The sequence below is a fragment of the Dama dama genome, chromosome 6, assembly GCF_033118175.1.
Source record: "Dama dama isolate Ldn47 chromosome 6, ASM3311817v1, whole genome shotgun sequence".
Classification (NCBI taxonomy): domain Eukaryota; kingdom Metazoa; phylum Chordata; class Mammalia; order Artiodactyla; family Cervidae; genus Dama; species Dama dama.
The window spans coordinates 11,555,308-11,577,986 of record NC_083686.1 but is presented as its reverse complement, the minus strand read 5'-3'; the positions used below and the strand labels follow the sequence as shown (position 1 = coordinate 11,577,986).

The following is a 22,679-nucleotide window of genomic DNA, read 5'->3' as shown; positions in this document are numbered from 1 at the left end:
TTGCTGTCAGCCCACTCTATTGTATAACGGGCTTTTGGGGACTTGCCAGGTGGCCCCTGGTGGTAAGGAACCTGCCTGCCAATGCAGGAGACAGAAGAGCCTCGAGTTTGATCCCAGGCTCAGGAAGATCCCTTGGAGAAGGGCATGGCAACCCACTCCAGTGTTCTTACCTGGAGGGTTTCAGGGGCAGCGAAGCCTGGTGGGCCACAGTCCATATGGTTGCAGAGTCAGCAGGACTGAAACGACTTAGCATGTATGCACGCTCTAAATCCCTGGAAGGTGAGCATAACCGAAATACATTCTAGATGAGGCAAACCACAGTACTGCCTGTCAGTCTAGCCTGGATAATAGGAGACACTGGGACTGTGACAAATGAATGGCCAGTGACTTGAGAGACATGAACTGTAAAAGCCCAATGGCTGTCCCCTGTGACTTGGTAAAGTTTCATTCCCTGACAAGAACCATTTCTAGTTCTGTTCTTTACCCATATGAAGGCATGTCTTCAAGCATGGTTGCTAAGTCACTTCAGTCATGTCTGACTCTCTGCAACCCTATGGACTGTAACCCGCCAGGCTCCTCAGCCCATGGAATTCTCTGTGAAAGAATTAGAATGAAGAAAACCTTGTTTTTAGAGATTTTATGGGCTCTGCTCATGAACTGAAAGAAATCTTTTTACAACAATTTCAATGCATACCTTAAGTGACTGACTTTACAACCTTTGTGAAATCATTCAATAAATGGGGAATGTGGTTTGTGTACACAATGGCACATTGATTTCTGTATCCCTAATAAGATGCATCATTCTACTTGCATACAAACATCAAAAGAACATGACTACTGTTTACATTTTTCTAGGGATATGGGACGAAACAGAAAGGATTAGCACAACTGACCTAATAAGGAACGGAAAATCTGAAAAAGCAAACAGAAATCAAGTCGGTAGTGAGCCTCTCCACTCTTTCCCTCCCAACCCAGTTTCCTTCTCTGCTGCAGATGCCTGTCCAAGATGTCTTTACTGGCAAGATGACTTAGCGCTGCAAGGACCAGCTGTTCTCTTGTCTCAGAAGCAATTTGCATCAAATGGAGAAATAAAATGACCTATCCATTCTATGGTGTAAACTCTTAGATCTGTAAACACAGCACTGTATACATAAAAACAGATCATGAGGAAGTAAGATTTATCCCAGGGATACCAGGAAGGTTTAACACAAGAAAATTTTATTCAAGTAATACACTACATTAGGATTTTTAAAGAAAGAAGTTAACTCAAATACGTTATGTAATTTAGTTATGGAAAAAAATCTAAGTGACTTATGACTAGAAGAGAATTGCCCTAGGCTGATAAAATGTACCTTCCCAAAGCCTAAAGCAAAAATTATGCTTTAAATGGAATGGGGAAACTCTAAGGAAGTTTTATCTCTTCCCATGTTTCTTTCTTTTAAGCTCTAGCCTATGGCTTACATAGAAAATATAAAGATCCCAATTTTCATTTTTCATTTCACACTGGTTAGGACTTCTTTTAGACAGTTGAATAGTGAGAGGAACATTACTACTAGAGCCACTTCCATGGTTGATGTACAGAAATTCAACTGATTTTTAAAATATCGAATTTGCATTTGGCAATTTTGCTGAACTCTTAAAATTCTTTCTTCTTCCTTCATGGCTTTAATTGATTATGCAAACTATACAGTTCTTATTGTTACTGTGAATGAAAACTGTTCTCCAAAAAAAGGGAATAAATGATAAAACATTATTGTCCAGCACATTATTACATTTTCAAACCAATTATCAGATTATTGGGATCTTACCAGACTGACAATCACATGTTATGATTGATTACAATTTTCCTCAAATGCATCTATGAGTTCCATGATTTTCTAATCAAAATCTCAACAGGGATTGGTGAGCTGATTTTAATATGCATATGAAACAGCCAAGAGCCAAGGGTAGTCTTAGAATATCTGCCAGGACTCATTGTGTGTACATTTCCGTCAATGATAAACCGTCTCAGTAGAATTACTGAAGAATCACAATAAGCTGTGTGGTGCTGCAGCACGGAGACCCAACCATAGAACCACACAGATACGAAACCTGCATGTATGGAAGGTGTGTTACACACGGGTAGACAAAGACAGTCTCCCTGTAACGGGGGTTAGGACAACTGAGTGAGTGCTTCACCTGGAACTGACTTCTGAGGATATGAATCTCATGTGAGTTCAGGTGTTGTCTCGTACTTTTAAAAAATTGGACCCAGATCCTTTTGTTTTTTTTTTTTTTTTTTTGATCCTTTTGAAAACTGGAGAAGGGCATGGCAACCCACTGCAGTATTCTTGCCTGGAGAATCCCATGGACAGAGGGGCGTGGTGGGCTACAGTCCATGGGGTGGCAAAGAGTCGGACATGACCTAGCGAACAAAGCACCACCACCACCATCTCACTAGGGATCCGGGAAAGGCAGACAAAGCAATATATTGCCCCTTCAAGTTTAGATATTGCCAAACAGTGTGCTGAGGTTTCCGTTTCTCCATACCTTCACCGACTCCTGGCAGACTGTTACCGTTGCACAATTGTCAGATTGGCAGGTTGCTTTCCCCACCGGCAGCTGCTATCTGCATGCCTCCAGCTCTCAGCCTATGGTCCAGGGCTGTAAGGCTATTCTCTTGAAGCCCCTTTGGAAGGTCATGCGACCACTTCTGGGCAGTGGGCTGTGAGTGGAAGTGCTCCGTATTGTTTCCCACCCATGCAAGACCTTCTGCTCCTGTTCTGTCCCTGCCCCGGTAACGGAGGGGCCCAGGTGGTTCAGATGGTGCAGAGACCAGCGGCCCCTCCAGCAGGCTGGGTCCCTGACCAACTGTGAATACAGTGTGAGAGAGTGCTAAACATCTGTTTGGTTGACCAACTATGCTTGCAAAATAAAGCACCTCCAAAAATCGCATGTGTACCCTTTTAAGGCAGATCTAGAAACTGAACTGTTTGCTGAATATTAAAACAGAACCTGGAACAGAAGCGACATTCCCTAAATGTGAGTAAAAGCTAGCCTCACCTGGCCTAGATTTAGAGACACACACGGATAAATGAAATTCGACCCTTCCCATCAAGAAATCCAGACCAGTAAGCTAATATTTACAATACAGTCATTTTCCTTTGTCCTATCCTATTCAATATAATAAAACACTAGACACTTACGGGTAATGAACACTTGGAACACGGCTAGGGTCACTAGAGAACTGAACTTTTTTAACTGAAGCAGCACAATCTTTCCACTAAACACACACATATTTTGATAGGACTACATCACAACTAAAAATTTAGCATCAGAAGTGAAACATGCTTTAAGCTTAAAATATACCAGACTTCTGAAACCTCATTTAAAGTATACATATGTATTATATATACACACACCCTTTGTGTTTACACACAGAAAATATCTCAATAGGTTTTATGCTGCTGCTACTACTAAGTCACTTCAGTTGTGTCCGACTCTTAGCGACCCCATGGACTGCAGCCTACCAGGCTCCTCCATCCATGGGATTTTCCAGGGAAGAGTACTGGAGTGGGGTGCCATTGCCTTCTCTGAGGTTTTATGTTGAAATATGGCTGAATCACATTTTGAATGTATTGAGGCAAAACATTTTCTCATCTGCTGTTTTTACTGTCTTAAGTGTGGCTACTAGGTAGTCAAGAATATGTATACGTATTATATTTGGACAGTACTGCTCATATTAGACTACTTCCAAATGTGATACCTTAAAGAGTATGTCTGCTATGTGCTGGAACCTCAGGAGGGCAATTTACGCAGACACCTGTGGCAACATAACACTCTACATACGGTAAGGCGGAGAGATTCACAGACGCAAGGAAGGGTACCGCGGGGCTTCCTGCCCCAAGGTCCTGTCCACTACTTCACTCACTGGCATGTGAACCTGATGAACAGGTGTTATTAACTTTTCCGAGATTTTTTTTAACTATAATACGTAGATTAGTGAGGGCCGTTTCCCAACTATTGGCCTTTGTCTGTCTTGGCTACCATCTCCCATCCCAGTGACATCATAGCCTGAAGTCCAGGGCTATACAAATTCCCTTTGGGCTTCAGCTGCCTTATCTGATCTCTACTCCCCTAGATAACCAGTCAAATGGGCTTGGTTGTGTCTTAACTCTGTGACCCTGTGGACTGTAGCCTGGCAGGCTCCTCCGCACATGGAATTCTCCAGCCAAGAATACTGGAGTGGGTAGCCATTTCCTATGCCAGGAGATCTTCCCGACCCAGGGATGGAATCTGAGTCTCTTGTGTCTCTTGCATTGGCAGGGAGATCCTTTACCACTGAGCCACCTAGGAAGCCCAAATAACTGAAGGTGGTAACTAATTAGATCTACACGGTTGGAGGATGAATCAACTCAAGGTAATAAGCCAAACTGATGAACTTCAGCAACTCCTACCTTCCGTATTTTCCTCAGGGTTTGCCAAATTCAACTCAAGTCTAAATCTCTTCTCTTTTCGACTCCTTGGGTACTGGGAATAAGATGAGGGAATGAAGCCCCCTCACCAAATACCCTCATACTTTCCAAGAATGTAGAGAAATCAGATATAAACAATCACGTACATTTGGCTAGAGGGTGTCACCCACACACCTGGCCCCCCAAGGCTCCCTGACTACTTGGGGACACTCCCACCTGAGCCTCACTCCTAGTTGAGGCTGTACATGGAGGGCAGGTCCCAGACACCTTCTCTGATGAGAGGACCATGCTACCAAAATTGCTGCTGCTGCTCAAACCAGCATCTCTTGTGAGGGTAAGTCAAAGCAAACAAAAATGTCACCTGACCTCATTTCAGGTCATGCCTGGTTAACCAGCAGCGCATGGAATTTAAAATACACTTTCAAGGAATTCAAAGCACCTGTGTTGTGTAGACTGATGCTTTTATGTGGTTCAGAAATGTATCACAGGACGGCTGTGTAACAGCCAACTCTCAGAACATGTGAAATGAAAGGACAGAGAGAATTTTACAGTTGTTTTATTTAACAAAAGTTACACCAACGTCTCTATCTATATACATAACGTGTTTCAAAGTCAGAGCAGCAGAGACACAGACTGTTAATGCAGGACATATAATAATGCTTACAACATGTTATGTGATGTTTTGTTTTCTGCTCAATCGGACACTGACAGATTCAAAAAATATCCCAAAGGCTGAGCAGCATCACGTCTTCGTTTTCTGGAGTGGCTTATATCATTATGTCCTAAAAAAAAAAAAAGAGGGATGGAACTTTGGAGGGTTAATACATTGTGTTCAGTTTAGTTCAACCAACAGCTCTTGGCCCATAAGAGGGACTCACAAAGTGTTTTGGACTGGGAATAAAAATTTGAGTAAAATAGCCTCTGGGTATGTTAAAAAAATTTTTTTTTCACTGTCATATCATAAATATAAGAAGATCGTCTCATTCCTGATCCCCCAAAGTAAGAAAGTTTACGTTAAAAAATAAGTTAATGACTTTTGTATTAAGAACTATGAATAACATTTAGTGAGTAGAGATCCTTCAAAATTAAGGTAAGAAAGTCGACAAATACTCAACACAGCTCTACCTCTACCTTCTCCAATTTTGTTCGTTTCATGACATTAAGCTACATGTTAACACACTATTTTCTAAGGTTCTTTATATAAGGAAGACAGACATGTTTTGCTTTCTCATTTTTTTATGACTTCCAGGAAGCTCTCTTAATTCCTTAAAAGGTACTGAAAATCTCAAGAAGCCTAGCTACATGTTCTACTCACAAAATTTTGCTCTGTACAAGTACATAAGTTGACTTTTAGGTAATACTTGAAAAACAGTTGATGCTGCCAAGTGTGAATACTTCATGTTGACACTTAACACTCTGACCTGATTCAAGGTCATCTTTCCTGGAAGGTCAAGGTATAGCCTTTCAGGAAAGATGCTACCAAGCAGTGAGGTATAGAAGGAGGGGGAAAAAAAAAGTCACAGCCTTTTCTTCTCCCCTCAACTCTTAAGAGCCTTCTTTCATGCTAGGGGGTTGGGGGATAACAAGTCTTCTGTGGATAAAACTTAAGATTGCTCTCCTTTATGTAGTGAAGTGGTACACACGACCCATTTCCCAAAGAGCACCAACTAGAAATGCACAAGGACTAGATACTGTACTGAAACGATTCACAGGGGTTTCTACACCCATTTGTTCATGGAAATCAGACCCATCACTTACTGTGCTTTCATTTTCTAAAAACGAGATCAGACCATTATAAAAATGTACTTCCAAAATAAATTATTTCTAGAATATAAAATGCTTTGTATTTTTCCAGCCCACATAACTCCATTATAAAATAGGAAATCAGAAAATTAGCTACCGAGTCTTCATATGGTAAAAAATATATGTGTACACAAGTATATACACATATAAAAAAAACCAAGTTTCAAATTTCAATAAAAACTAACCAATAAACCAACGTAATGATTATGTATTAAACTACACACAAGCCACGTCAATTTATCTGTAATGAGAACCAACTACAAAGTATTAACAATCAAATGTATCAGAGGATAACCTAAGACTTCCCCACGTGGAAATGGATCAGGAAGCCTTCAACTGACAAGCCAACAAGAAGCCTGCTCATGCCCTTTTCAGATATAACTGCCCCCCCCCCCCCCGGTTCTCCAAGGGAGGAGTCCACAAGGAAGGAAAACGTGCGCCCTGGGGCTGCCTTGCATTTGTGCTCTGCATTATGGCAGGCTCGGGGCTGGCTGGGGGTGGTGGGGGGCATGTGAGGACTACAACCCAGGCTGATCTGTGCTTGCCAAGCCATCCACCTGCCCATGCAGCCACAGTGGTGCAGAGGGCGGGCTGCGGAGACCAGCACCAGCACTGCCTTCTGCTGGTGGGGGGAGCTGGAGTGTTTGTGGAGCTGCCTCCCAGGCGGGGTGAGCAGCAGGGACGGCCTGATTGCAGCTGAGATCAGTTAGAAATTACCATCGATGAAAATAGGGTACAGTGTTCCTGAAGCCTGAATAAAGACAGTGGGGAGGTTTCCATTTTGCAGATTCCTGCCTGTTCACAGTGTTTTCAGGAGGGAAAAATCGTAAGGAGTGGACAGGTGAGTGGGGAAGCGGTCTATTCCACAAGAGGGCCTGTTCAGAAAACCCACCAAGGGAGGGCAGAATACGACCTGGTGGGGGCGGGTGGTGGAGGAAGACAGAGCGTGCAGCCCCCAGCCCTGGTTTGTGGGGAGCTCCCAAACCAAAACTGTCTCGCTAAAGCCCCAACTTGCTTTCCAATCCTACCTCGACTTGTCTCCCCAAACTTCATCCAGGTTCAACGGAGCCTGTTCATTCACAGCGGACGTGGATTACTCAGCCGACTCTCAGGAGAATGATAAGGGCAAACGGGAGACAACTTAAGATGTTTTCTCTTTTTTTCTTCTTCCAAAAAGGCACATTCCCTCCCCCACCGTCATAAATCAAGGTACTTGAAAAAGAAAGCAAAAGCTTGAAAATCTTTTATTCTTCCCCTAACATCTGCTGTTGTTGCAAACTCAGGCCAAACTTTGGAATCATTCTTTAAAGGGGTCAACAAAAGCACAATATCTCTGTGCTACAGTGAACACTCAGCAACACTGCAGAGTGGGTGAGGGATTTAAAAGAACGCCACTTTCTTATAACCAAATTTAAGATAACGAAGTAGAAAATGTAATCTCCATTATGTACCAAGTATTCAGGAGATAAGTTAACGCAAAAAGGGAAAAAAAAAAAACAAGGGATGTGCACACCGAGACCTGGGTTTAATTCTTCAGTAGCATTTTGTTATATAAAGAGCATGTGTCAAACGTTCTAAACTTGCCCCTTTGAATGGATAAGGAAAGATTTGTTATCTACTCAGAAAAAGGCTGCCGACTGAAGAGAAATCTCAGATCCCACTGAAATCTGTTCCGAGTTTCCCTTCTCCCCGAACAAATGCGTGTAGGTGAATCTGTGCACACTCCTTCAGGGACACAGACCCTTCTGAGGTCCAGGCACCCGGCTTGGGCTCAGGCGCGTGGCTCCCTGCATTCCTGGGAGGATCGCAAGACTGACCCGCCCTCCCATCCCTGCAGCCTCTATTTCCCCCGCTGAGTCAGGGAGGGACACAAAACCAAACCACCCAAACCAGGACCAACTGAAAGGGAGCAAAAACACCGCGCTTCCGAGACCGGCTTTTCACTTATTTGCCCTTGGAAGAAAGAACATCCCAGTCTCTGGTTGCTTCTATCAAATGCCGCTGGCCGTGACTCATCCACTCTTCCTGGTCCTCGTAGAGCCGCCCACAAAACCAGCACTTAAATATACACTGCGATGAATCATCAGGCAAGGAATCCACCACCTGGTAGTTGTTTTTATGAACCTTCTTCAGTTTCATTTTCAGCATCATTTGCCTTTTGATCTGATTGGCTTCCTCCGCGTTCTGGTAGGTCAGTCGGACGTGGTGCCGCCTCATGCCTAACTGACACCTAGTCCTCTCTGACAACACCACCTTGAGGACGTTGCCTTTGTACTTGTTGATTACCTTCATCACGTTGGACACCTCCGGTGAGTCGACGTCAGGATGGTTTAACACAATGACGGGCTGGTTCCGACGGGGGCATTTGATCAACTGGTCTGGTTTAGCTGCAATCAGTCGAAGCTGTCTTGCAACCTGAAAGATGGAAGGATCCCTGAAACAGCGGCTGGGGTCAGTCTGGATTTTGCTTTTCTTCTTAGATGAGCTGATTTGTCTGGGTTTACCTTTACTGATGGGAAGACTTCTGGGAAACAGTTTTGCTTGCTTGCTCATTTCACTGCTTCCTTGAGGGCCATGCAGGGGCCCGGGTTTTTTGGGCACAGTGCTGCAATGGGCACTCTCTTTTCGTGATTTAGGCCGAAAAGACAGATCGTGATTTGGGGACATATCTATGGGTCCACTTTCACTAGTCAAAAACTGTACGTCCGGGTCTGTCCGTTTCATTGGGCAGAGCGGAATGGGCTTTATTAACTGTGTCTCACTGCATGGGATATTGACAGGTGCTTCGCAGGTCGCCTCTATAATGTGGGAATCCTCAGAGGAATTAAGAACCCTCAACACGGCCCCCTTGGGGATCAACACTGGAGTAGCCACATGTGGCTTCTTGGTCACTCTGCTTTCGGTTTTCCCGCTGCTGCCTTCGACAAGCTTTGGATACGCCTGCTGGTGCCCGAGCTGCCCACTGACGCCACCAGCGTCCTGAGGTCTGGGGAGCATGCCCGTGGAACAGCCAGCACTGCTGAAGGACACGTTAATTTCCTGGATGCATTCAGGCGTGGCTTTTGAAGTGACCTTAGACGCCTTCCCTACAGGATGTCGATGGGCGCCGTTTGCAGCCAGAGATGAAGGCTTGCCACAGGATTCGATTAACTGGGCTATCTTTCTGCGCAAGAGTTCAATTGACTTTATTTTGGATGTTGAACTATTCCACCTGACGCCCTCAGGGACGTTTTCAGATCCAGAGCTCAGAGAAAAGACTGAGGAGATGACCGGGCCATCGAAGGAGTCATTAGTCTGGTCGGGATTCTTTAATTCCAGTGGTTTATCCCCAGACTGTTGGGCTCTGACTCTGTCTTCTCCCATTATGTTGATGTGTAAATACTCACTTCTGTGTTGAGAGGAAGCCTGGCCTGTGTTTGAGACTGCCTTATGCTCCTGTGTCTGGCTGTCTTGCAGCTTCCTGGGAGGGGCAACCGTTTTTGCAGGAAGGCTGATCTCATTCCTAGAGCCCACATCATTCTGACATAGGGGCAGTGAGTCCGTTTCTCCAGAGAAGGAAATGGCTGCAGGCGGTGCAGACACAGGAAATAACTGCTGCGAGTCACTGGGTAAGTTTCTTCTGTCTTCAGTAAAAGAAAGGGCAGTTTTATATGGAAAAGAGTTCGATGAAGTTCCAAGACCACGTAAAACACTGTTTTTCACTAGAGATAATGGAGAATGGCCTTTGAAGGCAATGGAAGGCAGAGCAGCTCTATGGGGATACGGGTAACCTTTTCTCTGCAAACTCTCAACTCTCCCCGGCTTGAGCAGGGATTCTCCGCTGCTGTGACAGCCAGAATTTGGCATGAAAAAATCGTAAGACCTCACCCATTTCACATTTTTAAGTTGCTTCTGAACTGATGACTGTAGACTACCGATGCCTCCAAGTTTTCCGATATTCCCTTCGATCGCAAGGGACTGCATGGGCTCTGCGGAAGCCATTTTTTCCTGCTCGCTTGCACCCCTCTCTTTAGACCCACGTTCAGAGCTACCTCCATCGCCTCCACTGGCATCAAGGCAGTTGGTTTCTTCCAGGGGAAACAGTTTGAGCACGAGCTGCTGCGTTCCGTTGACAACCTTCACGTCCATCAGCTGGGCTAGACAGTTGGCGGGGACGACGAGCTCGGCCGGCGCCACCACGGTTAACGGCATCCCCGGCTGCACGGGCTCTTTCGAGGGGGACAAGACCTCCACCTCCACACTTCTGTTCCCCAGCAGGCTGAGCTCAGTGGGCTCTGACAGAGCCCCTTTGTGTGGGATGCACACCACGTCTTTCTGGTACTCTTTGGATTCAGGTAACAACGTGATGCTGTGCGTCCTGTCTTTACTTGCATGGAGGGAAAACCTTGAGAGCTGATCTGACAACTTATTTTGAAATGCGGTCCTGGGACTGGAAGCTTTTGAAAGCTCTGGGTTTTGCTTGGAGGCGCTGATCCTTTTTGGCTCCAGCCTGGCAGCGGCTTTGGGCAGCCGTTTGGCCCCTGCCTTCTCGTGGACTCTCCTCCTGTGTTTGACAATGTAGTCGTTTCTGATAGCACCATAGTCACAGTACTCACACCGGTAAGGGAAAACGCCTGTGTGCTTCACCAGGTGCCTCTGAAACTCCCCTTTCGTGTAGGAAATGCAGCCGCAGTGGGAGCAGACGAACTTAATCTCTTCATGCTGAAGTGTGTGCTTTTTGTACTGCAGGGGGTCCTTTGTGGAAAATCGACATTTGTCGCAATAGTATTTGCCTGGCTTGAAGTTCCTTACCTTAAACTTGTGGTTGACAGAACTTGAGACGGCTTCCGGTTTATTTCCTACCTGAGTAGCACTGCGACTGTTGTTCACAAAGTGGAAATGGGGAGCGGCCGAGCCAAGGCTGCATTTGAAGCAAACGTATTTGTCCTCCTTCTGGCTCTGTCCAGTGCCCTTTTTCAGATCCTGAAGTGGGACCTCGTGCACACTCTTGCACTTTACACACGTAGCAACAGTCATGGCGGCAGCCTCTGCCTCGGAGCCTTGATACAGAAGAGTCTGAGCGTCTGGTCTATCTGGTCGAGTCCCTCGATGAGCATTAGGCTGTTTGGGTGACATGGTCAAGGCATTGCGTCCGTCACCAACTTGTGTGCTACAGAGCTGCTGTCCAATGTCCTTCATCTCTTCATCTGCATTTCTAAAAAGCCCGCTGAAATCCAGAAAGACTTCATACGATAAAATCCTTAGGAAGCATCTTTGGTACACTTTGTGGCAGCGTACCTAGGAGCATACTTAATTATCTTTCTTCATAAAGCAGGCCAGGATCCTCAAACGTGACGGCTTCCAATTCTCTGATATTCCAGGCAACACTAAGGGGAAAATAAATCATAAAGCATGATTAATGCATGAACTTAAGGTTTAGCTTAGCTAACATGTTTCCAGACTTACCCTCTACTTCAATGACCTTGGGAATTTTATGCTAAATCTTCACCTATTATCTTGGTGCACATGTTGATAGTAACACATAGTACAAAGAAATGAAGTCAAAGTCGCTCAGTAGTGTCCGACTCTTTGCTACCCTATACAGTCCATGGGATTCTCCAGGCTAGAATACTGGAGTGGGTAGCCGTTCCCTTCTCCAGGGCATCTTCCCAACCCAGGAATGGAACCCAGGTCTCCCACATTGTAGGCGGATTCTTTACCAGCTGAGCCACCGGGGAAGCCCTGGTACACACAGTACGTAGTACAATAGAACTGGCAATTAACAAGCCTCAACTGAAAATATTTTCAAACTCTACCCTCTAAAACGCATCACTTTAGCAGGGTAATAATCATGGCAGTCACTCAGGATGGCCTTTGCTGAGTGAGTTACTTTTAAGTGTCATGGAGAGCATCTAGCAATTTCACAAGTGTAATTTTGTATCAACCTCCCTAATACCTTCTGTCACTTTAGCTTCTAAACACACATAAGTGGTAGAACCAGGACACCAGCTCCAGGGTCCATTTGTTTCTATGTACACGGAGTCACGAGCATGGATCCCAGCTCTCTCTCCTGCACCCCATCTGCTTGAACAAGTGCTAGGAAGCCAACAACATTCTGACAACACAAGGCAGACAAATACCCGCTTCGCATCTTACTGAGCATCTATCAGGTGCCAGGCACTGCTCCAGCCCCTACAGGGCAGTGGTGAGAAATAAATTCACCCCTCCCCTCATGAGAGTGCAGAAAGGGGAGAAAACAAGTGTTTCTTTATTGGGCAGAAGGTGGCCAGTGATTGGGGAAAACATACCATAAAACCAGGCCAGGGGGACTGGGCGTGAGTAGGGGACGAGGCCGCAGGGCTGGGGTGTGGGGGTGTGGACAGTCAGGACGGGCCTGAGGATAAGCCGACACTGGGGCGGAGGGCGCTTCAGGCAGAGGGAGGGCGAAGGTCTGTGGGAAGTGGGCCTGGAGCACCTGAGCAACAGCAAGGAGGCTGGGGGTCAGTGGACAAGAAAGGGGGTGCTAGGCGAGGGGGGTAGATTTGGTCAGGGGAAGGGGAGACGGGTCCAGGGAAGACCGACAGTGCGGCATCGTGAGGACATGGCTTCTCCTGCACGTAACGGAGACCTGGGGAGAGGCTAGAGCTGCAACACGACATGACCTGACCTTTATTCCAGCCACTGCCTCCAGTTGCTGCAGGGACCCGGGTCTGGGAGGGCGAAAGGAAGGCAGCACGGAGACGGGGAGAGGGAGGCAGCGGGACTGCACTCCTGTCGTCTGGAGCCAGTACCACAACGCGTGCAATGCAGTGATTCTCACATAAAAATAGTTTTCTTTCACCACACATTCTTTTTTCAGCATACACAGAACTAGCAGCGAAGCAAAAACCATTTTAGTTCAGGATCTGTGGAAAGCCTTCCTTTCATGATCTTAAAAAAAAACAAAACACTTTCAACCTTTCTCGCATCAGTATTTTTTTTTCATCATCTGGCAATCAGAATTACAGACACTTACCCAGCTTCCTCCACAGAGGTGCATGAGGACTAAAGCGCTAAAGAATACAAGATAACGCGTATGTACTTTTCAAGTGCTTCCCCAAGTGTCAAGAGTCACACAAGGCCTCAGTGTCTGTTCAGATGGGCAGAAACATGAATGGGAATTAGCCCTTTCCCTCTGGGATCCTGCTCACAAGCCAAGGGCCACACAAAATAAGTCTGAAAGGCTGAAGTCATACACGTTTGATCATCTAAGAATGCTACTATCGCCCACATGTTCAGTTGGCATTTCCATCCTACTAAAACAGAGGAAGCAATGGCTGTAGGCAGAGCCTAAGAAAACCACTGGTCCGAGGAACGCAGAGGCTGAAAAGGGGATCTGATCCAGTGGTTCCTGAAGCTGGAGGAGCCATAGAATCATAGCAAAGAGAGATACTCGGCTTCACCCCAAAGCTCACGAATCTAAACTTCAGTGGGAGAGAGATGGGGAAGAGGTGCCCGTGGTCACTCATGTAATTCTGATGAAAAGGCACTATCAGAAATCAACGGCTGAGACTTCCAGCAACAATTCAATCTTTTAAACCATCTTTGCCAGCTGGTCATGCAGTTGAAGCTCTAGTAACTGCCAGACACCAAACTCCTTCCCTCTTTGGGCAGTTTCACTGTCCAGAATTTACCCTTCAATAAAACTGAAACCAGCATCCCTGTAACTTTCTTAGATCCTGACCTTGGAGCTACAAACCACCAAATCCCTGATAGACCAGTCATTTATCTGCCCCTTCCCTCTCTCGTCCGGTCTCAATTCTGTTTACAAGATGTGCATACCAGCCTCATAATCTTGAGTGAGCAAGAAACAGAGAGAGGAAGGAGAGCAGGGAAAGGAATAGGAGAGATAAGAAAGGGAGGGAGGGAGGGAGGGAAAGGAGGGGACGTGGGAGAAAGTAACTTGCTTGCCTGGTATAACCTGCTTACCAACTCTTTAAAAAACAAACAAAATAGGCAGTTTTGCCATTTCCTCTCCAAATCCTTTTGAAAGGTGGAGGTGTCATTCCCCCCGGACTGGAGACTTGGACTGGGTGATAAAAACCTTAGCGAAAAGTGGAGAACATCCCACTGGCAGAAAGTCTAGAGAACCAACCACGCCTGCTCAGTGCCTCTGCAGCGCAGGCGCCTCCTGGAGGTGCTTCTGCAAGGCCATGCCAGCAGCTATTTTGAATAAGGAATCCACAGAAGCAAGTGCCAATTCGAAGCATGAGCTGTGATTAGAAAATAGTTTAATGGGGGAGTCAAGGTGCTAGGCCATGCATGACCCAATGATGTCACCTGCTTGGCCTCTAAGTACCTTCTTGGCCTCTAAGCCAGTCTCAAAACTATACAGTTTCTACCTTGGTACTTCCCTCCGTCCAGGTGACAAAGATGTCCAGCTTCTTCAAAACAAAGTTCTCTTTGGCCATCATAACGTGCAGCTAGTCATGGGTGAAAAAAGATCTCAGACGTAGCATCCAAGACAGAGGTAAATGGACACAGTGGAAGAAGGAGATGGCTCTGATGTTGGCATTTACTCTTGGACACTGACACTGTGCCAAGCACACCTGAAATGGGTCCCCGGGACCTTGCTCCCTCCACGCCCCTTTCTCTACCTCGTTCACACTCAGGTACAGCCACCTGTGAACCTGGGCCCTCTGGCAGATTACTCCCCAGTGAACTGATGACCAAGAATTACACAAAACACTGTCAGTGTCAGGGCCATGTGTGGGCCAGATGCTGAGAGGCCACTAACCAATTATGAGTAACATCAGTCTCAGGGATCACCTACCTTCCAAACTCACAGTACCCTTTACAACATCTCTGCCTTGGATCTCCTAGGACTAGAGGCATACTTTTTTAAAGTTCATTTAGAAAGGCTCTCAAAAACACAGAAGATACTTAGTATTATTAACTTCGGACATGGTAAATAAAAGTTAATGTTAAGCTGCCCGTTTTTAAACGGCGAAAAGTGTGCTTTATAATGCACAATTACCTCCAGCATCAGAGAAAGATGACTTCCATGGACAAAGAGGAGGCACACAATGTGTAACAAACATGCTTCCACTAGACTGAGTCTTGCCTTTTCCCGGGAAAAAGCCTAGCAGCACCCACCACTGCCAGGTTTTCCTTCTGACTTTGAGCTCACTTGACCTGGTGACTTAAACATTTATTTGGAGGGACAGATGGAGAAAAACGTTGAGTTTGTTAGAAACCAGGCCAGTGACATTGAGGGCTATAAAACTTATGAAGGGCGTGTAAGTTTTTATTAAAAAAGGAAGCATCTGATTTCTAAATACTGGACATGTCAAGTGTCAATAGAAGAACAGAAAGCAGGATAACAATGTTTAAGGCAGCAGATTCTGGAATCAGATCATAGGGTTTCCAAGCCTATCCCATTGCTTTCCAGGCCTGACCTGAAGCAAACTGTCCAACTATAAAACAGACAGTAGCAGTACCTAATGAAATATTCATTGGAAGGTCTGATGCTGAAGCTGAAACTCCAATACTTTGGCCACCTGATGTCAAGAGCTGACTCAGAAAAGGCCCTGATGCTGGAAAAGACTGAAGGCGGGAGAAGGGGACGACAGAGGATGAGATGGCTGGATGGCATCACCGACTCGATGGACAGGAGTTTGAGCAAACTCTGGGAGATAGTGAGGGACAGGGAAGCCCGCCGTGCCCCACAGTCCATGGGGCCACAAAGAGCTGGGCATGACTGAGCGACGGAACAATTACTACTGTATCTCAAGGCTGAGGACTGAATTGGACAGTGTGACTATAAGCACTTAGGTTCTAAGTCACTCACACACAACTGCTAAAAATATTATTTTCCCTTATTTTATGAAGAAAACAGAAGAAGAAATGGTGCCTATCACATAAGTAGTCCAAGGACCTAAAACACATACTTCTTTGTTACCTGGATTTTTCTGGAGTACACAGTGAATCTCATTTTATAATTTTAATTACAGTTGCCAGGTTGTACTGTCTAATACGGAATTCACCTCTGGGGTCAAGCCATCCACCTTGACTTAGTGGCAAACAGGCCAACAGGTGCTTATAGTTGCCAAGGAAAAGATGCTTTATCTACAAGAGTGCTCACTACAACTTAGGTTTACATATAATCCAGTGTACTGACTGACTTTTTCCTTTCCAAATTCAGCTAAATTGTGCATTATCCCTGTAGCAAATGAATGTGTTCCCACACTAGATCTTAATGAGCAAAATTTAAAAAAAAAACAAAAAACAGTTGCTAGGCAATTAAATCATACATATGCTACACAGATTATCACATACATCTTGTGTTCATGAGATGCCCACCAAACTCAGTAAATTTTAGCTGGCTGACTGCATCCTTTCTTGGACAGAGAAGCAAATGAGAAAGCTTTTTGAAGACAGGAATCCTTTCATTTTGTCTATTAAGCCATAGAGAGCGTAGGCTAGTCTAAGTAACGTGTCTCAATAACCAAAAATTTATTTATTTTTTCAATAATCAAAAATTTAAAACATTCTGCCCCTAAGTGATCATTAGTATGTAAATGAGTGATACCTGATAAGGGTAACAGTCCAACATTAGGTGTGTAAACTGCCAACACCTCCCCAGTAAGTCAGTATTCAAGGAGAAACAATGTTCTCACTCAGCAAGAAGTTTTTCAGCAAAGAATCAGAATTGAACTGAATGGTAAATAGATCTACACAATGGAAAACATGAAGTATTTCCTTTGTGCTCATCTACTTTCACTTGAAATGACAGAACTGATGGCCACCTTGATGGCAAGAAAATGTTGCTGACAAATGTACACCTCTGGGATCTTAGACTTCCTTCTGAATCCAAGTGTATCACTTGGGGCACGCAGAATGAGGCAAGAAGGTTGGGCAAGAGAGCCTGTGTTCCAATTCCTCAGCTTTCCAGGTGAAAAGAAAGTGCACGAGAGTGGGAAGAGCAATCTTCATGGGTTACCAGGAGCAAGGTTTAAAACCTAGGTTTTGACTTGGAGCTGTGTCATTCTGGACTCATTAACCTCTCTTGGCCTGAGTTTCCTCACTTGTAAAATGGGAGTTATACCCTAATTGACATGACTGACCTGAGGAAATGGTGTATGCAGTGAGCAGGTAGCCTTATGTTTGGCAAACTACAGGTTTTGTCAAGAAATAAGCCAACATATTTCTGGTTAAGAAAGATTCTTTCAAGTGTAGAAGATTCCAGCCATCACAGAGGAGCAGGTTCTTAGTTTAACAAATAAGCCTAACGAGATAAAAGGTTTCTGGCTGGAGGCAAGGCTCTTCTCCCCCACTCTCCAGTCCACAAAAGAGTTCCTTAGAGGCAGACTTGACACTGCAGAGTATGTGAACTGAGACAGCATCAGAGAACAAAAGAAGTTATTATTTTTGAACAATTTAAGAGATAACATTTCTAAACAAAGAATATGACTAGTGTCAAAACTTAGGGTTCTATACATGTAAAAAAAAAAAAAAAAAACAAAACTTAAGAGGCAACTATGCTCTTGCTAGCATTTTAAGAAAGGTAGCTTCCCTTGTGGCTCAGCTGGTATAAAGAATATGCCTGCAATGCAGGAGACCTGAGTTCGATCCCTGGGTTGGGAAGATCCCCTGGAGAAGAGAAAGGCTACCCACTCCAGTATTCTGGCCTGGGGAATTCCATGGACTGTGTTGTCTATGGGGTCACAAAGAGTTGGACATGATTGAGCTACTTTCACTTTCAAACACAAGGTAGTACTACTTATTAAACGTTCCTAGTGACTTCAGGTCTCTAAGGTGATAAAAATGAAGGACAAATACATCTTTGTACTTCCCTCCATTTTTTTGCCTTAAAGTCAAAGTTTTGTAGAAGAAATGGAGTAAGAGTTAAATAAAAAAGTATAATTAAACAAACAAAAATTACCTCCCACTGATTCTTAACCTTGGCTGCATCAGGGTAGTCAACCTGTCAGAATATGTCTGGGATGCTAAACTTCTTTAACGAGGTCTCTGTGATGTTTAGTCACTCTCCTACATAGCAAATTTACCTGGGGAGCTTTAAAAACAATGATGCCTGGGCCCCCCTGTGTGTGTGGGGGGGGAGGCTCAGCGTGTTTTAAAAGCCTGCCAGGTGGTTCTAACGTGCAGTCAAGGTTGAGAACCCTCACCGGACATTACAGCTGCAGCGGAGCAAGTGTCGTATCTCAACGCTCCTGTGCGACCTCTCGCAGACCAATTCATCCCTGGGCGCCTGGAGGTGAGGCAAGGCCGCTGCCTTAACTGTAATGACACCGGAAGGTAGACTCTGGTAGACCCTTGCTTATAAGACTTTTGACTTTGGAAACATCATCACTGATGCCCTGTGGAGTGTGTAACGACAGTAACCCGTCTGCAGACTTTTGGAAACTGACACGTGCCTGGCACGGCGTGAGCATAATGGGCATGAGTCAGGGCTATTTACTGGACCCCTGCCCAGCCTGCTGTCTTTAAGAAACTGTGGACGGAGGATGCAGCAAAGTAAACAGGTGTTTCAGGGAGGTGGTAAATGTCACACTAGTGATCTGATGCCGATGCTCTCCGTGGCTGGCTGTGTTACCAATGCTGGGCACTGCGGCCCAAGTCAGGTGGAAGCGGGAGGTGGGGTATGGAGGCAGATTCATGCATTACCTCCATTACTTCTCAAAGTGCCCCCTCCAATTACCTGCTTCTTGTAAGTTCTGGAGAAACTGGCTTTTCCCAGGTCATGGAGTCAGTCAGCTGGCGTCTAACCTAAATTCCTTCTGCTACCCTGCTCAGGGAGGCTGGAAACAGCAGTCACAGTTGGGCACCATTCTTACTTCCTGCCTGGAGCCATCGAGCAGCTGAGTGAGTCAAAAGCATGCCGAGTCCCATGGGCTCTTCCCAGGCACTGAGTCCCATCTGGTCTCAACCTCAGGCTCTGACACAGGCCTCTATGCTCAGAACCCTGGGAGGCAGTGAGGCACCGTACAAAGGCCCTGCAACAGAAGCCAGACACTGGGGTTTAAGTCCTGGGTCTGTGTAGCCTTGGTTTCTCCATGTCCTCCTTGCTTGTAGAGAAAAAGGGGACTGAGCCCCCAAAGCGCTTCTTTTAAGCAAGGGAGCTTAAAATAAAAGGGGAAAAGGCTTCCCAGGACTCAGGTGGAAGAATGACTCAGACTGCGCTTCTGTGGGGGTAGGCTCGGGCACAAGCCTCACATTCTTCCCAGGTCATTCTGATGCCTCCCCACTCCCCACCCTAGGATAAGAATGTCTGGATCCGATGGTCTCCAGCCACTTTCATCCCCAGGATGCATTCTGGGGACTGCAGTTGGCTGAGTCTGAATACGTGAACAAAGAAAATGCCATCTGTGCCAGGCTGCTTGAGAACAATCGAGACCGAGAAAGCTTCACTGGTGGGGACCCTGTTTACCACAGGCTTGGTCACACAAGGCACTCAAATGTGTATTGGCTGAATTGAGGAGTCGATGAATGAAAACAATGTCAGCCTTCCTGGCGACAGTAACAATGTTCTTTGTTCTTCTTTCTCCTCTTAAACTGGCCCAGATCTCCTCACTTTCAAGTGAATAGATCAGTAGACCTATGTGTATTTTTAAATCGCTATTACTAGACTTGTAAAAATCTACATTAGTTTGGCATAACTCATGAAGGAGGAGGCCCAATAAATAATGACCTCCTTTGTCTGTTTCCAAGAAGCACCTTGCAATAAATGTTTAGCAGCCCAACAAAACTAAATACGTACAAAAGTATTATTTTTCAAGGCTATATTAGATCCAAGATTAAAAAATAAAAAGCTTCTGAAAACGCATCCTAGGTTAAGGATAACATTGATACAATTTTAAAAGTCAAACATTTGTATTCTACCTAAACAGACTATATTGGGATAATGGTTTTTAAACCACCATTTGCTGGGCCAGTATCTCCAGCTGGGGATTGGAATGAACTTTGCATACCTGACTCAGAGATAAAGGAACACATTCCTATCCTCTCTGCTCTTCCATAGGAAAGGGCTGCCTGCTCCTGGAGACCAAGGTTTTGTCTCACTCTTGGTGGCTTCAATTCTAAGCTTAAGGGGTAATGTTTCAGGGATCTAACACCACAGTTTAGGCGTGTAGACGTTTGATTTTGATCAGAACACAGTGCTTAGTACTTGGTTCACTTTTCATTTTCCTACCTTAGGTTAACAAACTGTTCACTATCCCAGTTTTTATAAATCATGGGTATTTTCACGGGATACACTGAATAACCAACGTATACAGAGGAACTTAAGTGTTTTCTTCATTCTCTCCTTTGGCTTTTTTCCCTTTCCGATTCGGGCATTTTCGTTCTTTTGCACCCTACATGGTCTCTTTGGCTTTAAACTGCCCAAAGACCGCCCCCAAGGCAATAAGATACAAAAGCATCTGGGACTGGGGTAAGGTCCCCCAAAGAGTGACGTCAGCATTTATAGAAGGAGACCAACCGTCATCTACCGTCCCCTTACGCCCCTTTCCAGCACAGAGGCCCTCCATGGACAAGCCCGACCCTGGGCACGTGCCCCCAAACTCCCAAGGAAAGACAATGCCAAGTCGGGTTTTCCAGTTTATTGTTGGCACGCGCACACCGACGGTTCGCGTTATCCAGGGCGAGTCCACGTCGCGCGGCGCGGCTGCGGGGAACGGCAGGCGCTGGGGGCGCAGACGGGTAACACGGCGCCCCCTTCCAGCAGGGCGAGCGGCGCGCGGGTGGGGGGGGGCGTCCTTCTGGCCACGGAGACCGGACCACGTCAACGCGGACCTCCGAGGCTCGCAGGAGGCTTTAAAAATGGCCCTCCTGACGACACTTCCTGCTCGGAGCCGACCGGTAGGAGCTCTCCCAGGAGAAATGCATCATTTAAAACGCTTGGGGGCGGGCGGAGGAGGCCGGGCCCGGCGCCCCGCAAGCTGGGACGCGGCAGCCGCCGCCGCCGCAGTCGAGGGTCGCGACCCGGCGCTCTCGGGGGCGAGCGTGCGGGGTCGCAGCGGCACAAAGGCTGACTAGCGCGGGGGCGTCGGGCGCACAGATCCACCGCCACCTCCGGGGGTCCGCGATCCCTGGCTCCGCGTCCCCTTCCCCCCAATCCCAGCCCCGCGCCCCTCCTCCCACACCCGGTCCGGCCCGGCAGGAGACCCCCCTTCCCGTCCAGGCCGCCGCCCCCTCCTCCTCCTCCGCGTCCAGTCCGAGCCCGCGGCCGCCTCGCGTCTGCCCCGGGGCCTCCGGCCACAGACGCCCGGCCGGGCAGCCCCGGGCACGCGGAGGCCAAGCCCCCGCACCTCCCGGCGCCGGCAGCCCGCGCCCGGCACGGCCTCGTCCGGCCTCTACACCCCGCGCGGCCCCTCACCGCACCCTTGGACCCGCCCGCCTGCCCCGCACACGCGGGACCCGGCACCCTCGCCCCTCCACCGGCTCAGTCACTCACCGGGCCGGCTGGTCTGGGTCCCGCGAAGAAGGGGGGTTGTCTACACCGCCAGCGCCAGGCCGCCGCCGCCGCCGCGCCCGCTGTAGGTCCCTACTCGGGGGGCGGAGCCCGGCGACGCCGCGCGTGCGCAGTGCGGCTGGAGGCCCGTCCGGAACGCGCCCGGCGCCCGAGGTCCCTAAGGCTGCGCCCTCCCCCGCCGGCTCTCAGATCCTTGCCGAGCACCCCCGGGGCTCCTGAGCTCAGCGCTCGCACGCGGAGCCTCTACATCAGCTGCGGTGCGATATCACGCTGGCCCCGAGAGCCGCTCGCCCCCGCCAAAGGAGAACCGGTCGTGCTTCTATATCGTTGACCCAAGCCGAGCGATCGTGGGCCCAGAGGAAGAAGGCATTTGCTCCCTGCCCTCGTGGAGCTTCAAGTCCAGGAGCAGCAAAGGAGCTCCGGTCTTCAGCCTTCCAAATGCTCTCTCTCTGTCTTTCTCTCTATTGAAAGCCGCCGTGAAGGAACTGGGCTTAAAAGACCCAGGTTCGAATCCCGATTCTTGAAACTTCTTTGCATCCTCGCCTGGGACCTTGGGCGAAGAAGTCCCTGGACCTCTCGGAGTCTCAATATTTTCTTTTCCAAAGATGGGGAACGTCAGACCTGAAGCCCAGTTTCAGTTTCAGCTCAGTCGCTCTGTCGTGTCCAACTCTTTGCGACCCCATGGACTGCAGCACGCCAGGCCTCCCTGTCCATCACCAACTCCTGGAGTCTACCCAAACTCATGTCCATCGAATTGGTGATGCCATCCAACCATCTCGTTCTCTGTCATCCCCTTCTCCTCCTGCCCTCAGTCTTTCCGAGCATCAGAGTCTTTTCAAATGAGTCAGCTCTTCGCATCAGGTGGCCAAAGTATTGGAGTTTCAGCTTCAATATCTGTCCTTCCAATGAACACCCAGGACTGATCTCCTTTAGGATGGACTGGTTGGATCTCCTTGCAGTCCAAAGGACTC

At 47.2% G+C, this 22,679-nt stretch overlaps 1 protein-coding gene across 2 annotated transcripts; it reads right to left on the bottom strand.

Moving 5' to 3' along the window:
• Positions 1-4,994: 4,994 nt before the first annotated feature.
• Positions 4,995-21,802, bottom strand: ZNF518B (zinc finger protein 518B). 2 transcript variants are annotated; one of them, XM_061145514.1, is made up of 4 exons: positions 21,691-21,802; positions 8,544-11,623; positions 7,286-7,362; positions 4,995-5,236 (listed from the first exon to the last, which is right to left on the bottom strand). In XM_061145514.1, exons 2-3 carry the CDS (start codon positions 11,433-11,435, stop codon positions 7,351-7,353), a joined length of 2,904 nt encoding a protein of 967 aa, XP_061001497.1. In that variant the 5' UTR covers positions 11,436-11,623; positions 21,691-21,802; the 3' UTR covers positions 4,995-5,236; positions 7,286-7,350. The 2 variants fall into 2 exon arrangements, with proteins under 2 accessions (XP_061001497.1, XP_061001496.1); XM_061145513.1 differs by having other exon boundaries at positions 7,286-11,623.
• Positions 21,803-22,679: the final 877 nt, after the last annotated feature.